Source organism: Musca domestica, unplaced genomic scaffold (genome assembly GCF_030504385.1).
Source record: "Musca domestica strain aabys unplaced genomic scaffold, Musca_domestica.polishedcontigs.V.1.1 5, whole genome shotgun sequence".
Lineage (NCBI taxonomy): Eukaryota > Metazoa > Arthropoda > Insecta > Diptera > Muscidae > Musca > Musca domestica.
In genome coordinates, this window is record NW_026712346.1 from 5,290,446 (window position 1) to 5,306,371 (window position 15,926).

General features: G+C 31.9%; 1 protein-coding gene across 1 annotated transcript in view; it reads left to right on the top strand.

Annotated features, from left to right (window-relative positions):
- Positions 1-8,426: 8,426 nt before the first annotated feature.
- Positions 8,427-15,926, top strand: part of LOC101899269 (protein lev-9) — a 126,329-nt gene continuing 118,829 nt past the window's right edge. The window contains exons 1-2 of the mRNA XM_059128066.1: positions 8,427-8,672; positions 9,316-9,585. Of these exons, the coding sequence (XP_058984049.1) occupies positions 8,621-8,672; positions 9,316-9,585 (322 nt within the window). The 5' untranslated portion in view covers positions 8,427-8,620. The remainder of the gene's footprint in view (positions 8,673-9,315; positions 9,586-15,926) is intronic.

A 15,926-nucleotide genomic window follows, 5' to 3' on the forward strand; every position in this document is an offset into this window, starting at 1 on the left:
TAATAGCTGTTCCTATTCTGTCAATGTTCATAGAAATATGAACATAATTTTTACATTAGTTTAATCTATACATAGACAATGCTCGATCATAAAATATTGTATTGCCGTAGTCATAAATATCGGGAAAACACTTGTGTTTTGAATAAGTGCAGCATAGTTTATGACACTTAATGTGAACGGTTGGGGTGCACTGATAATAAAGGCAATGCCCAAGTGATAATGCACTCAGCCGACAGAAGATAAGTGGAGGTTGTTCTAAAAATAAGATACCCTAAGATTAATATTGTAGCTTAGCTCTTAAGAAAAATATTTAACCAAATAAAATCAGAATTGAAATAACACACAGACGAAACGGTCGTGTATCTATTCTCAACAGTCAAAACACATAAACAGCTTGTGTATGTTTTGTTTTAAACGTTAATTTTAAATTCGACCTTTCACTCGTTTCAGTGTAAATAGCTGTTGAATTTTGGGATGGTGTGTTTTTTGAGGTTTTCAAAAAAAGGAGTAAGATTGCGAAATTTTCAAATAAACAGAACAACTCTTTAAAAATATATTTGATGACTACTACGTTGTTGTATTTTCTAATGTAGCACAACTTCATCAATCCTTATGTTTACATTGATTTTATTTAACAAAAGTGATGTCGCAAAACATTTGTAATTTGTTCGATGCGAGCGTTCTGTAATGTTCATAATGTTGTATTGAAAATGTTAGTTCGACATTCATGTATAGATTATTAAATGTTATAGGCATATTGACCATAATAATTTATTATTACCCTTTAGTTTCTAAAAAAACTATTTAAACTGGGGGACACCCTTTAATTTTTCTTAATTTTTAATAGAATTTCAATTATGATTTAATTTTTGACTATTTTTGAGATTGTTGCATGCAAATATATGTAAAATGTATATGGGTTTGATTCCTAGATATTCAACTCACCCTGATCCTTCTTTTCATTTAAACCAATAAAATAGTTGTACTTGACATCTCTTAATTTTTTTTCTAGCATACGAGAATGTTCCAACAGAAATGTTGATCGTAAACGTCGCATTTCAGTTGAACACAACGCAAGTTGCACAAGGTGGACCCACATCCAGTACATAGCCTTTGTCACAGTCGTACATAATCTGTTTATTATTTACTATATGAAATGGGTTAACGTTTTTGTTTGCTTTGGAGATTCTTATAGAGGATTTCTCAGATTTATTTTACCTTTTTTACGTAAAACCTGTAATCAAAAAGACCCATGTTGCCGACGAGTAGCACTTTTCCATTTGGAATATAGCCAGGGAAGGAGCAGAACACTTCCAGGCAATGAAGAACTTCGGTTGGATCGGTGACGTCTTTGCTTTCTGGACTGACGAGCTTAAAACCATCTTTACATTTAAATCTGGCCTTCATTCCGTGTTCCGTTTTCGAAACCAACACCAGTCCATGTTTAGGAGGCTTTGTCACGTTGGAACACAGCATTGTATAATAATATAATGTCATATGACATATGGTTGGCCTCAAGAAACAAGAAACTAACATGTCTGGTTGACAGCGAAAAATTATACTAGGTCGCAGTCCACTTTCTGCTTCAACGTTTTTAATCCAACCGTTGTAAAGAACATCAGGATGGCCGCTGTTTAATTTTGTTTCCAATGAATGACTACTCACGCTTGCAAACAGGCAGTGTGCCACTCCATTTTCTATCTGCGCCACACCTGCTGGAACTCTCACCCACAAGCGTATAGTCATATCGATATCCATAGCTCACAACTGAATTCTAGGCCAATGTGGTAAATGTGGCTTTGCAATTTTTAGGATTTTCTGGTGTAGGACAAACAACGTTATATATTCTATTGGCAACTTAAGCTTGTTATAAAGCGTCCAAACTAATGTTTTGTTTGGCTTTATAAGCCGACGACGACTCAAACCTCAAAAGAAGAAATATACGCACCATTAATAAAATACTGCAGCATTTATGCAAAACAGGCATTGACAATTGCAGCAAAAGATCGCGTGCGTTGCTGCGGAGACTCAGCTCAGCTATTTTTTTACGGAATTGTTACAAATTTGATATTAAGAGTTAGTAACGGGCTCTACTTCTGGTGGCAGAACATTGACTGTATTGGCCCATATTCTCATATAGCCCCCATATAACGGTACCTTCCGATAATCGCTATTTTGATGGGCTTAGGCATATTCTCCCACAGATTTGTTAAAAATTTGTATAGGTATTTTCTTAATGAGTTCTACAGCCGGTCCACTGTTTTCATATAACGGTACCCACCGATTTTTTGATAATCCTTGTCACATTTACATACGAAATCACTTCAAATTGGGTATTTAAGACTCGCAAATAGATAGGTAAATATCTTTGTAGAATAAAATTGTCTGTATAGGTTATAGTATTGGTATGTCCCCCATATAGCTGCTGCACCCACTTTATTGTTTTTTGAAACTTTACCCCAGAATCCAGATACTGGCATATCTATATATATAAAAATCAATTGCTGTTCGTTGGTAATGGAATCAGTTGAGAACGGCTGGACCGATTTGCATACTTTTTTGTGCAAACGTTCGTCATACACCGAGTTAGGTTTTTAAAGAAAAAAAATTGGCCACGCCAACATTTACGCCCACCATTTTGATTTTTCTAAAATCCTTATATTTGCCAAATAATGAAGATTTCGATTTAAAAATAATTACACGAGATATTGTTGACTTTCCCTCCAGCCCTAAGTATCTGTTTGGGGTCAGAGGAACTGGCTACACCTGCTTCTTAAAATTTATATGTATACAATTAAAAAAATATCGTAACAACGAACGATCGAACGATTTTTATAACTTTTTTTCTACATGTTCGTTCTATCCCGAGTAAGGTTTTTATGCAAAGAAAAAGTGAACACGCCCAATTTTACGCCCATTTTTTCGATTTATCTAAAATCCTAATATTTGTCAAAATCATGAAGATGTCTGTTCTACAGTTAATATACGACGTAATTTTCACTCACCTACTTCATTAAATCTATATGAAAAAAAAAAAAAAAAAATAAAAAATCATAGTAACACGTTAGTTGAGAACGGCTGGGCCAATCTGACCCAAATTTTCTTTTGGTTATTTGCGGAAACGTTTTCGTGAAAGAAACTTTTGATATGGAGTATTGTGTAGAATTGTTTCAAAATGTCTTTAGCAAAACATTAAAAATCTCAACGTACTTTTAAATTGAGGCTATGCCTAATGGGGAATAGAAAATCTATATATATATAAATCAATTGTTGTTCGTTGGTAATGGAATCAGTTGAGAACGGCTGGACCGATTTGCATAATTTTTTCTACAAACGTTCATCATACCCCGAGTTAGGTTTTTTAAGAAAATAAATATTTACCACGCCTACTTTTACGCCCACTATTTTGATTTATTTAAAATCTTTATATTTGGCAAATAATGAGGATATCGGTTTGATAATTATTACAGGAGATACTGTTGACTTTCCATCCAACCCTAAGTATTTATTTGGGGCAGAGGAACTGACCACGACTACTTTTTAATCTATATATATAAATCAATTGTTGTTCGTTGGTAATCGAATCAGCTAAGAACGGCTGGACGGATTTGAATATTGTTTTTAAATTATCGTCCTACCCCGAGTTTGGTTTCTATGCCAAGAAAAGTGACCACGCACTTTTACGCCCATTTTTTCGATTTACATAAAATCCTAATATTTGCCAAAATAATGAAGACATTTGTTCCATAGTTAGTATATGACGTACTCTTGACTCTCCCTCCAACCCTAGGTATCTGTTTGGGGTCAGAGGAACTGGCTACACATGCTTCTTTAAATTTATATGTATACAAATTAAAAATATAGTCACACATCAGTTGAGAACTGCTTGGCCGAATTGACACAAATATCTTTTGGTTATTTGTAATTATAGTGGAAACTTTTTCATGAATGAAAATTTTGAGAAAAGCCTCTAGAAAAGCGCGAAAGTAAAACACTTGAATTTTCTATTTTGATAAGGAACTGTGTATAGAATTGTTTCAGAAAGCATTTTAAAATTGAAAATTCTCACTGAAAAAAATCGAGAAATTTTGCATATATTCTATACAATTTTGATTGAGAAATACTTCTCAAAGCATCAAAACATTTAAAATCTCGACGTACTTTTAAATTAGGGCTATGCAAAATGAGTAAATTAAATTGTAAGCAGTTGTATACAACATAATATTGACTCTCCTCCAAGCCACATCCACATTTTTAGATCTATGTGTAAAAAATTTAAAAAAGCATAGTAAAACTTCATTTGAGGATGACTGGGCTGATTTAACTCATATTTTCTTTTGGTTATTTGTAATTACACTGGAAACGTTTTCAATAAAGAAAATTTAGATAAATGTCTCTAGAAAAATTGCAGAACTGAAATTAACTGTTCTATTTGGATATAAAATTTTGTGTAGAATTGTTTCAGAATGCCTTTTGGAATTGAAAATTCTTATTGAAAAACCCCGAGAAATTTTGCATATTTTGTGTACATGCCGTTGCATGTTCAATTTTGATTAAAAAATATTTCTCGAAGCATCAAAACATTTAAAGCTCAACGTGCTTTTAAATAGTTATTGATACTGGTATTAATTTCACAATATTCAAAACATTAAATGGCAATTTACAGTTCATTCGGTAGAAATTGTAACAAAAACATGCCATAATTTAATTGACAACGATTTCTACTTTTTAACACAATTTTTAAACCGATGACACCTTATTTTTGATAGTTAAATTAAAGTCTTATTTAGGATTTCTATTTAGAAATTACTTTCGATCCTGAGGTCGGAAACTTCAAAAAATTGACTAGATATGGAAATAGTCCATCCAGTGCAAAATTCATTAGGTAATATGCGTACTACACAAAATAGTGGAGCGAATTGAAAATTTGGTAAGGAAAGTATTCATATCATTGAACTTCACAGGTAACTTCATATGGGCACTATGGGCTATCGCTCCACCCAAGACAATCATGAGGTTGGTACATAAAAATCTTTAAAGGGGGGTTCCCGGATCAAACTTTTTAGGGTCAATTTTATATTGCTTTAACATACGCAAAGGGCCTCAAATGTTTTCCTCTATACTCCGTAAAAATTAATGCTGTCCTATGAGTTACAAAAAGAATCATTTGTACAAAATATATTTCAGGTTGGTCTGGATTGTGATATAGCCCCTTTTTAGTTCCTTAAATGTTGGTAATTTGAGATTTTAGAAAGAACAAAACATTCTTTCAAATAATTATAAGTATTGGACCAAGCTTTGATATAACCCTTATATGAAGGCATCCACTAATTTCAACTATTTCCCGGGTCTTAGTCACATTCTAGGTCACCTCTTCGTGGAAAATTTTCAAAGTTAATGTTTTGGGCGCTACCTATATAAAGGTACCCCCTGATTTTATCTATTTCGAGGGTTTTGATTATATTTTCGAATCGATTTGGCTTAAAATGTGTGTTTAGGCTACTTTGGGTGTAGAGAACCATCTTACATGGCACTATTATAAACAATTGGTGTATACAAATAGGATCAGGTTTTTTGAAACACTATAAATCGCCCGGTACGTGAACCTATATTTACATTTTTGAAATACATATTTATTTCTCTTTAGTTGAGTCATCATTTATACTAAAAATTGTGCCACTTATGTGAGCCAGATCTGTGAATTAACACAAACTATGCGTTAAAGACTAAAACTACAGGCCGACAACGCGGTCTGGGCCAGCTAATATATATGTTGGGACAAAGATGTCGCCAACTTCAAGGTCTGTTTACTGCAATTAATCTCTTATTAGTGCTTATTGAAGTTTGATTTATAAGTGACCCACTCTGTGGCAAGATTTTACTTCTGCCTTTTATTATAAGAAAATCTTGTTGTTTTCCTAAGCTCGTTAATCTGTTTACTCCACTATGCGGATTTTGCCGGGAAATTTCTGCGAACAAGAATATCTATAGTACTCAAAGAGGGTGCTGGTTAGTTTACTAACCGCCATATCAACATTGGTCATATCAATTTGGAAATATATCTTCTTGTGGTAAAAAAGAGAATTTATCAGATACATTCCAGTTTCCGATGAGAGGATCGTACAGGGTTGTTAGAGTGAAGAAAATGATATCTTCCCCATTCCTGGTTTAAAACGTCGGAGTTGACCCATTGTTGTACTATGCGCAGCACTTGCCGCTTTCGCGCCCTACTGTGTCGGATGGATGTTGACGTTGGAGAATGAAAAAATCGTGAGGGAATCGTATCAATCCTGATCCAAGATTCAGGTTGGGTACAGTCTTTAATTCAATGTCATTTACATTATCCATTTTGGATTCTGGGTCATGAAAATGAACATGAATTGCTTGGAATTGGAATCTGGAAACTCACATTACTATTATATTATTTACCGGAATTATTTTAAATTTCGTATTTGAAGTTTGTAATGGGTGCCACAGGCTATGACAAAAATGTTTGTATGCAGGTCCACGTTTTGGTATAGCCCCCATATGACAGTACCTCCCAATTCTCGGTATTTTTATGTTTTTATTTTCACCTGAATTGTTACAAATTTCGTATTTAAAGTTGGTAATGGGTACTACAGCCTATGACAAAACAATTTATATGCAGGTCCACGTCTTCGTATAGCCCCTATATAATATATAGTTTCCGGAAGTTTTTTGAAATTTTTCAAGTTCCTTCCAAATGGTGGAGGGTATTATTGCTTTCATTTTGACAATTTTAGTGAAGCACACAATTTTTGCAGCAGTGAAAAGTGTTTATCGACAAAGAGGTAAACAAATTTTCAAATAAAAAAATTTGTGTGTCGAATTAGAAATAGTAGGGAGAAAACAAATAGGAAGACGAGAGTCTTTATTGTGGAACAGTCTTTTGTTGAAGTCTTTAAAGTACGTATTTATCTTTGCGATATTAAGGTATACTTTGAAAATTGTGTTGTGTGTGCTATATGATACGATATGTTATAAAAGACAGATGAAGAATTAGGAAACATCTTTCACTTGATATTAGGTCACTCGGTTATAATTGTATATCCAGATTGTGTATCAACATTTGGTGTAATATCAAATTGAGAAGATTTTCAACGACAAAAGAAAAAACTCCATATGTAAAGAAAATTATCACAACAATTATTTTTTACAATTCCCTTTATTGAAAATAATAATTGAGGGCCTAGTTCATTAAAATGATATTAATCTTTTAATGAACAAAGTCAATAATGCACAAATTGGAATTTTTTATTTTTATAAATTTTTCTAATTGTTTCTTTGAAACAAATTTACAAGTCCTTCATGAAAGTGACATTAGTGAACAATCCATTTAATTCATATGCATTTATGTGGTACTAACAAATTTATATAACTCTCACCATATACCATAGATCTTTATCTCCTATATCTATAAAAAAGAAAAATGTTTGTACATTTCATTGTTTTTCTTTTTTTGTGTTGTTTATAGACTCGAAAACCATTGAAGAAATTTTCCTGAAAATATCCGGATTTATTATAGCAACGCCTGAAGGTAACGTAGGCTATATAATTTTTTCCACATATCTATTGATCGGTTATAGACTGTATCTTCAAATTTAGAATTTGTGACAGAATTTGGTACAAAGAAATCAATTTACCGAATTATATTAAAATCGGTTGAGGTTTGGAAATACCTCCCATATACATTTCAGATTTCATGTATTTAATACACTAAACACGATATGTATCTCCAATTTCAATGACATTTGGAAGTTGGCAAAAAATTATTTTGCCAAATTATATTGCAATTGCATCAGATTTAAATATAATTTTTCGGCCGATTTAACGCATTTAATGCACTAAACATGTCTGATTTAAGTATATTCAGAGTGAGTAACGAAATTTGGCACAAAAATTAAAGTACCAAATTATATTTAAATTGGTTCAGATTTTAATATAGCTCTCACATTAATTTTGGACCGATTTCATGTATTTAATACACCAAACACGATATGTATCTGCAATTTCAATGAAATTCGGAATGAATACACAAGGAGAGACAAAAACGAAGGAGAAGGAGACACAAAAAGACGTTGTATATTCTAAAGCATTATAATCCAAAAAAGTTTTTTGAATTCTTGAAATTGTTTTATTTTTAGTTAAAACCCACAAAATATTTGTATAGAAAATGTTTACTATATATATAACACTATAAAATAATATATTTATAAAAGATTTTCAGTTTTTATATTTTTCAAACCATAGTTGATATTTTTACTTGTGTTCCATACGGTGAACCTTTAATGTTCGCTAAGAGTTTGTCCTAACATCAGCATTACAACTAGCAAAATGGGCCATTTGACATTTGTATACATACACATCCATCCAATGCACAATACACACACATTAAGGCATAGTTACTACATTTCTAAAATAAAATTTGAAGTGTACGGAACAAAGCTTTTTGGCGAATATTTAGATTTGTCTATAAAATAATTTTAATAACCTCTTGTCCTATGTACCAATAATTCGATTAAAGACACAAGCAATAAATTCAGAAAAAAAAAAAAAAAAATATATATATAGCGCAGTAAATAAATAAATATTAACTATAATGAATCGCGTTTTGTTACACATTCTTATTTTTACGCTGTTCACCTATATCGGTAAGTTCTATATGCGACTATTATTCTATTTTTTCATTATGAAATAAGTTAAATAAGTTTTAATATTAAAAATCAATGTTTTGAAATTTTTTTTTTTCTGTTCTGGACAAGTTTTTTTCTTATATAAGCAGCATCTGCGCAAGTTCCAAACAACATTAGCCTATTTAATCAGATGGAAATAATATCACACACACATATATATGTATATACTATCTCTAAACGTAAACACATGCAGTTGTTGGTATTTGAGTAAACAGTTAAATAATACGCAAATTCTATGAACTGACAGTGTTTCCTTTAAAAAGTTTTTATTATATCTTTATAGGCTTCTTAATTTATTATTTGTTTTTGAAATATTTAGCATATCAATATTTCAGAAACATCTAAGTTTAACAAAGAAAAGTGTACCCAAGCACGAATGTATGGCTAAGGGTAATATATAAACGAGGTTCAGCACTGCTTTAGAAAATATATATTACATTTTGCTGCTTTGTAGGGAGGGAAATGTGATATGTGTAATACAAATGTGCATGAGTATATTTGTTATGAAGTCCTTCTTAATGTAAGAAATTAGGTCAATGTTATAAATGCATATGTATGTATGTCCACATGAGATTTTTTAAAATATTAAATCTATTTCCAGTTCTCGCGGTTCCTCTCGCACAAACGGAAGTTCCCCAAGACGATGAAGACGACGATTGGGATGAAGATGAATCGTCCGAAGCCGACGATGATGGAAGAATATATAAAAATCCACGAAATTCTCCGTCATCGGAATGTCCGCGGGACGAAGAACAGGCCACTATACTGGGACAAAAGTGTTTAAGAAAGTGTTCCTCAGATGAAGATTGTAAAAGTAAGAAAAAGAAGTGCTTATGCGATGGAGTTTGCGGAATGTCCTGCATAAAACCAGGTAAAACATCACCTTAAAGTACGTTTATATATATGAGGGTTAACCCACTGGATTTTGATTTAAATTGTTATATCCATTACTTTTACTTCAAATAAATCCTCTCAAAGTAGGTTGACCCTACAAAAAGATCTAACGTAAACATGGCATTATACACGCAAATGGAAAGACACTTTATTATTCATATTCAAACGGTGTGGGACAAAATACTTAAATTAATCTTTGTAAACTGGTGATCAACATAAATCTGGTTGCAAAGAATCATGATTTTGAACAATAGTAAATAAAAAAGTTGACAGTTATTGCCGGTTTAAACGAATGGCCACATGCACAGGCGGATATAGATTAATTGACATAGGATTTTGCATAAACATGGTCTTATAAACTTACGAATTCAAACTTACTTTTGATTTGGAAAATATTGCTAAGACTTTTATAATACTGACAATTGAGGTTTGAAAATTTAATTAAAAACGATGATATAACGAATATAAAGAGGAACTGATCAATGGGAAATCATAAAGTTGATATCTTCGTAATTTCTTTAACAAATGATTTATAACCTCGAAACTAATATTAGGAGATAATATTATATGAGGGCTATATCTAAATGAGAACAAATATATACCTTTTGTGACATCAATAATCCTAAGAATAATATGTGCTAAGTCTGAAAGACGCATTTAAATTTGGTGAGCTCTATCGTAACTGCAAATGGAGAACGGAGAAGCTAACGTACATAATTTAATCGACAATGATATGTACTCTTTAACATACTTTAAAGGGCCCATATCTTTTATAAACCGATGACACCTTATTTATGATAGTTAAATTCAATTTAGATATTATTATCGATTCTGACGACGAAATTCTAACAAATTAAAAACATATACACACGTGTATATACAACATGTCTTTAATTCACCATTAATATGTATTGTGCACTATAAAAAAATATTAAGCACAAACAAGAAAAAGAGCAATAAGCATGAACACCGCCAAATTTGTAGATTGACGATAGTTGCAAGCCAAAACTGTTTATCAAAGTTTAGGTTATTTTAAAGAGAAAAGCTTACCATTTACAACTAAATATACGTTACACGCTAATACTATGGGCTATATATATATATATATATAATCAATTAATTAATCAATTATCTGATTATCACAACCCCCCGACATAGATTTGTTTATATAGGTCCGCAATATCGTATATCCCCCCATATATCCGACTCTTCCGATTTTAAAGATTTTAAAATAATTTTTAATGGATTTTATTTTTTTGAAAATTATTTAATTCGTTCCAAATGGTGGAGGGTATTCAAAGTTCGGCCCGGCCGAACTTACTGCTTTTTACTTGTTAGTATAAATGATGACTCAACTAAAGAGAAATAAGTATGCATTTCAAAAATGTCAATGTAGGTACCGGGCGATTTATAGCGTTTCAAAAAACCTGATCCTATTTTCTAGGCAGAGTTTTTAATTTGAGAGTTGGAAACCCAAATAATATACATCAATTATTTATACACCAATTGTTTATAATATACACCATGTAAGATGGTTCACTACGCCCAAAGTAGCATAAACACACATTTTAAGCCAAATCGATTCGAAAATATAATCAAAACCCTCGAAATACATAAAATCGGGGGTACCTTTATATATGCAGCGCCCAAAACATTAACTTTGAAAATTTTCCACGAAAAGGTGACCTAGAATATTACCAACATTTAAGGAATGAAAAGGGGCTATATCACAATCCAGACCAACCTGAAATATATTTTGTACAAGTGATTCTTTATATAACCCATAGGACTGCATTAACTTTTACGGAGTATAGAGGAAAATAGTTGAGGTCCTTTGCGTATTTTTAAGCTATATAAAATGGACCTCTAAAAGTTTGACCCGGGAAGATTTTTATGTACCAACCTCATGATTGTCTTGGGTGCAGCGATAGCCCATAGTGCCCGTATGAAGCTACCTGTGATTTTAGGTTACGGGTTTATTTAAGGGTTCGCAAGAATTTTTCAATGATATTAAGACTTTTCTTACCAAATTTTCAATTCGTTCCACTATTTTGTGTAGTACGCATAGTACATTGTCTAATGAATTTTGCATTGGATGGACTATTTCCATATCTAGTCAATTTTTTGAAGTTTCCGACCTCAGGATCGAAAGTAATTTCTAAATAGAAATCCTGGAAATAAGACTTTAATTTAACTATCAAAAATAAGGTGTCATCGGTTTATAAAAGTAAGGGACCCCATAAATTGTGTTAAAAAGTAGAAATCTTTGTCAATTAAATTATGGCATGTTTTTGTTACAATTTCTACCGAATGAACTGTAAATTGCCATTTAATGTTTTGAATATTGTGAAATTAATACCAATATCAATAACTATTTAAAAGCACGTTGAGCTTTTAAATGTTTTGATACTTCGAGAAATATTTTTTAATCAAAATTGAACATGTAACGGCATGTACACAAAATATGCAAAATTTCTCGGGGGTTTTCAATAAGAATTTTCAATTTCAAAAGGCATTCCGAAACCATTCTACACAAAATTTTATATCCAAATAGAACAGTTAATTTCAGTTCTGCAATTTTTCTAGAGACATTTATCAAAATTTTCTTTCTTGAAAACGTTTCCAGTGTAATTACAATTAACCAAAAGAAAATATGAGTTAAATCAGCCCAGTCATCCTCAAATGCAGTTTTACTATGCTTTTTTAAATTTTTACACATAGATCTAAAAAAGTGAGTGTGGCTTGGAGGGAGAGTCAATATTATTTTGTGTATAACTGCTTTCAATTTAATTTACTTTTGTTCCCCATTATGCATAGCCCCAATTTAAAAGTACGTCGAGATGTTAAATGTTTTGATGCTTTGAGAAGTATTTCTCAATCAAAATTGTATAGAATATATGCAAAATTTCTCGATTTTTTTAAGTAAGAATTTTCAATTTTAAAAGGCTTTCTGAAACAATTCTATACAAAATTCCTTATCAAAATAGAAAATTCAAGTTTTTTACTTTCGCGCTTTTCTCAAAATTTTCATTCATGAAAACATTTCCACTATAATTACAAATAACCAAAAGATATTTGAGTCGATTCGGCCAAGCACTTCTCAGCTGATGTGTTACTATATTTTTTAAATTGTATACATAGAAATTTGAAGAAGCATGTGTAGCCAGTTTCTCTGACCCCAAACAGATACCTAGGTTTGGAGGGAGAGTCAAGAGTGCGTCATATCCTAACTATGGAACAAATGTCTTCATTATTTTGGCAAATATTAGGATTTTAGGTAAATCGAAAAAATGGGCGTAAAAGTGCGAGGTCACTTTTCTTGGCATAGAAACCAAACTCGGGGTAGGACGATAATTTAAAAACAATATTCAAATCCGTCCAGCCGTTCTTAGCTGATTCGATTACCAACGAACAACAATTAATTTATATATATAGATTATAGATCAGTTCCTCTGCCCCAAATAAATACTTAGGGTTGGATGGAAAGTCAACAGTATCTCCTGTTATAATTATCAAACCGATATCCTCATTATTTGGCAAATATAAAGATTTTAAATAAATCAAAATAGTGGGCGTAAAAGTAGGCGTGGTAAATATTTATTTTCTTAAAAAACCTAACTCGGGGTATGACGAACGTTTGTACAAAAAATTATGCAAATCGGTCTAGCCGTTTTCAACTGATTCCATTACCAACGAATAACAATTAATTTTTATATATATACTAGCTGCCCCGTTCGCGTTGCCGGCCCGTAGTTTTTGTCTATTTTGCATTTGTCCAAGCATAATTATTCACAGATATTACTGATATAAGTGTTCACGTACAGGTCGATTAAAAGTGTACCTGTACCCATTTTTAAAGCCGTGGGCTTCAATATTTAAACCGTGGGCTTCAACTGTGTGGATGTGCTATACAAATCTATTAAAAAGTATATATCAATCTTATCGGCATATAAGGGATCAAAATAATTTTTAATATGGTTAAAATCGTAGCAAAATCTTCCAGTCAAATGAGCAGTAATTTGGAATTTACTGTATTTTGAATACTATATTATTTAGAGCTGAATGATTTAAGAATAGCCAAAAATAATTACTTTTTTAAACCCATTAGCACTTAGATCTTCACCCCCTAATACACATTATTAGCCAAATTCTTTGAAATATGGTAAAAGTAGGAGATAACTTCTTTATATGGGCACTACTCCGAAACATCGACCTACATTGAAAACTTTCTTCTACCCCTTATAATCCGAAATGACAAATAGAGGCCAAATCAAAAATATTGCAGAACAATATAGCATGTCATAGCAGTAGGAGATACCTTCTTTATATGGGCACTACTCCGAAACATCGACCTACATTGAAAACTTTCTTCTACCCCTTATAATCCAAGATGACAAATAGAGGCCAAATCAAAAATATAGCAGAACAATATAGCATGTCATAGCATTTCGCGTGATTTAAATAAGTAGAAATAGTTTCATCCACCTCATAATTGAGGGCAGAATGAGAATTAATTTATATATATATATAAAAATCAATTGTTGTTTGTTGGTAACGGAATCAGTTGAAAACGGCTGTCATACCCCCAGTTAGGGTTTTAAAGAAAAAAAATATTGACCACACCTCCTTTTACGCCCACTATTTCGATTTATCTAAAATCTTTATATTTGCCAAAATAGTGAAGATATCGGTTTCAGAATTATTACACGAGATGGATTGGCTTTCCATCCAACCCTAAGTACTTATTTAGGGGCTGAGGAACGCGCCTACTTTTAAATCTATCTCTCTATATGTAAAAGAAAGTTGTGTTAGTTACTACTCTTATAACATAAAGACCGCCGGTCTGATTTTAACGATTAAGACAAATTCGGAATTGCCTCTTGGCAGAAAAGAATAAAATCCAAAAAAATCGCGTAAAAATGTGAAATTTGAACATTTTCATTTTGACCTTTAAAATGTACAATAGTAATGTTTTATATTGCATATTTTTTTCCATTTTGACTTACTATTTTCGAATGTACATTTGTAGTGTTTTTTTTTTTAATTTTAATATGATGTGTAGGTTTTTTGGGTAATATAAAGCCACAACGGATAAAACTGTTATTTATAGATTTTATGTATATATTCGTAATACTCAATAAATCCATAAAATCTATACATAACAATTTTATCCGTTGTCGCTTTATATGAAAATTCTAGAATCGGGAAAAATCGACAATTTTTCAATGGAATCAAATTTCAAAATAATAGCACATTCTACCGACAAACTTCGTAATCACCTTTAAAAATTTGCCGCAAAAAAATCAGCGAACCAGTTGAAGATTCTTTTTCTTTTTTTCTATATTGAAGTGTACATTTTTTATTGGTTTGAATTCTGAATGAATAATATTAAAAATGAAAGGAGGGCGCAATACGATGTTAAATGCTTTCTACTCCAGGACCTACATCGTGCTTCAGCTGGAAGATGCGAACACATTTAAACAAACAAAAATGACCGAAGAAGCGTTATGGGGTTAATTTCAAAAAGTGGACCTGCTTCTTTCATATGACAATAAATTGTCAAATGAGATCACAAAATGCCAAATACATTGGGACTTCAATCAGTCAAATACCGACTATAAAGAACGCAAAATAGAAATTCTACCTAAACATTCAAGATACCTTTAATCGCTTTGGCAGGTCATGATATGGATCATAACGCCTGATAACGGAACAACCCGATTTCAAGTATATTCTACATTTTAACCATATTTTTCGTACTAATTTTAGCTTATGTTGATAATTTAAGAAGAAACCATCATTGCAAAAAATTATCACGTTTAGGTATTTTCGGGGTCTTGGCCATTTTCTTTTTCATTTTTTGGCCCTTATTTATTTCTAAGGGGGAAGAAAACCTCTTCTTATAAATTTTTATTTTTTTGGAAAAGTGAGGCTACCTGGGGTAAAAAACCCTGGGTTAGAAAATCATCTTACAGATAATTATCCTCATTGGAATTTATTTATTTATCACCATCATATGATTTAAGGTATTTTCGGGGTCTTGGTCACTTTTTTCATTTTTTGGCCCTTATTTGACGTTTGTTTCTAAGGGGGAAGAAATCCTCTTCTTATAAATTTTTATTTTTCGGAAAAGTGTGCATCTTAGTCTTGAGGCTACCTGGGGTAAAAAACCCTGGGGTAGAAAATCATCTTACAGATAATTATCCTCATAGGAATTTATTTAAGTATAGTCCCCACATTAGTATACCCCCAAGTCCACTTTCCCAACCAATGTGTGGTCAGAAAAGAAAATTTGGTATTCTATTTGTAACCCCCAAG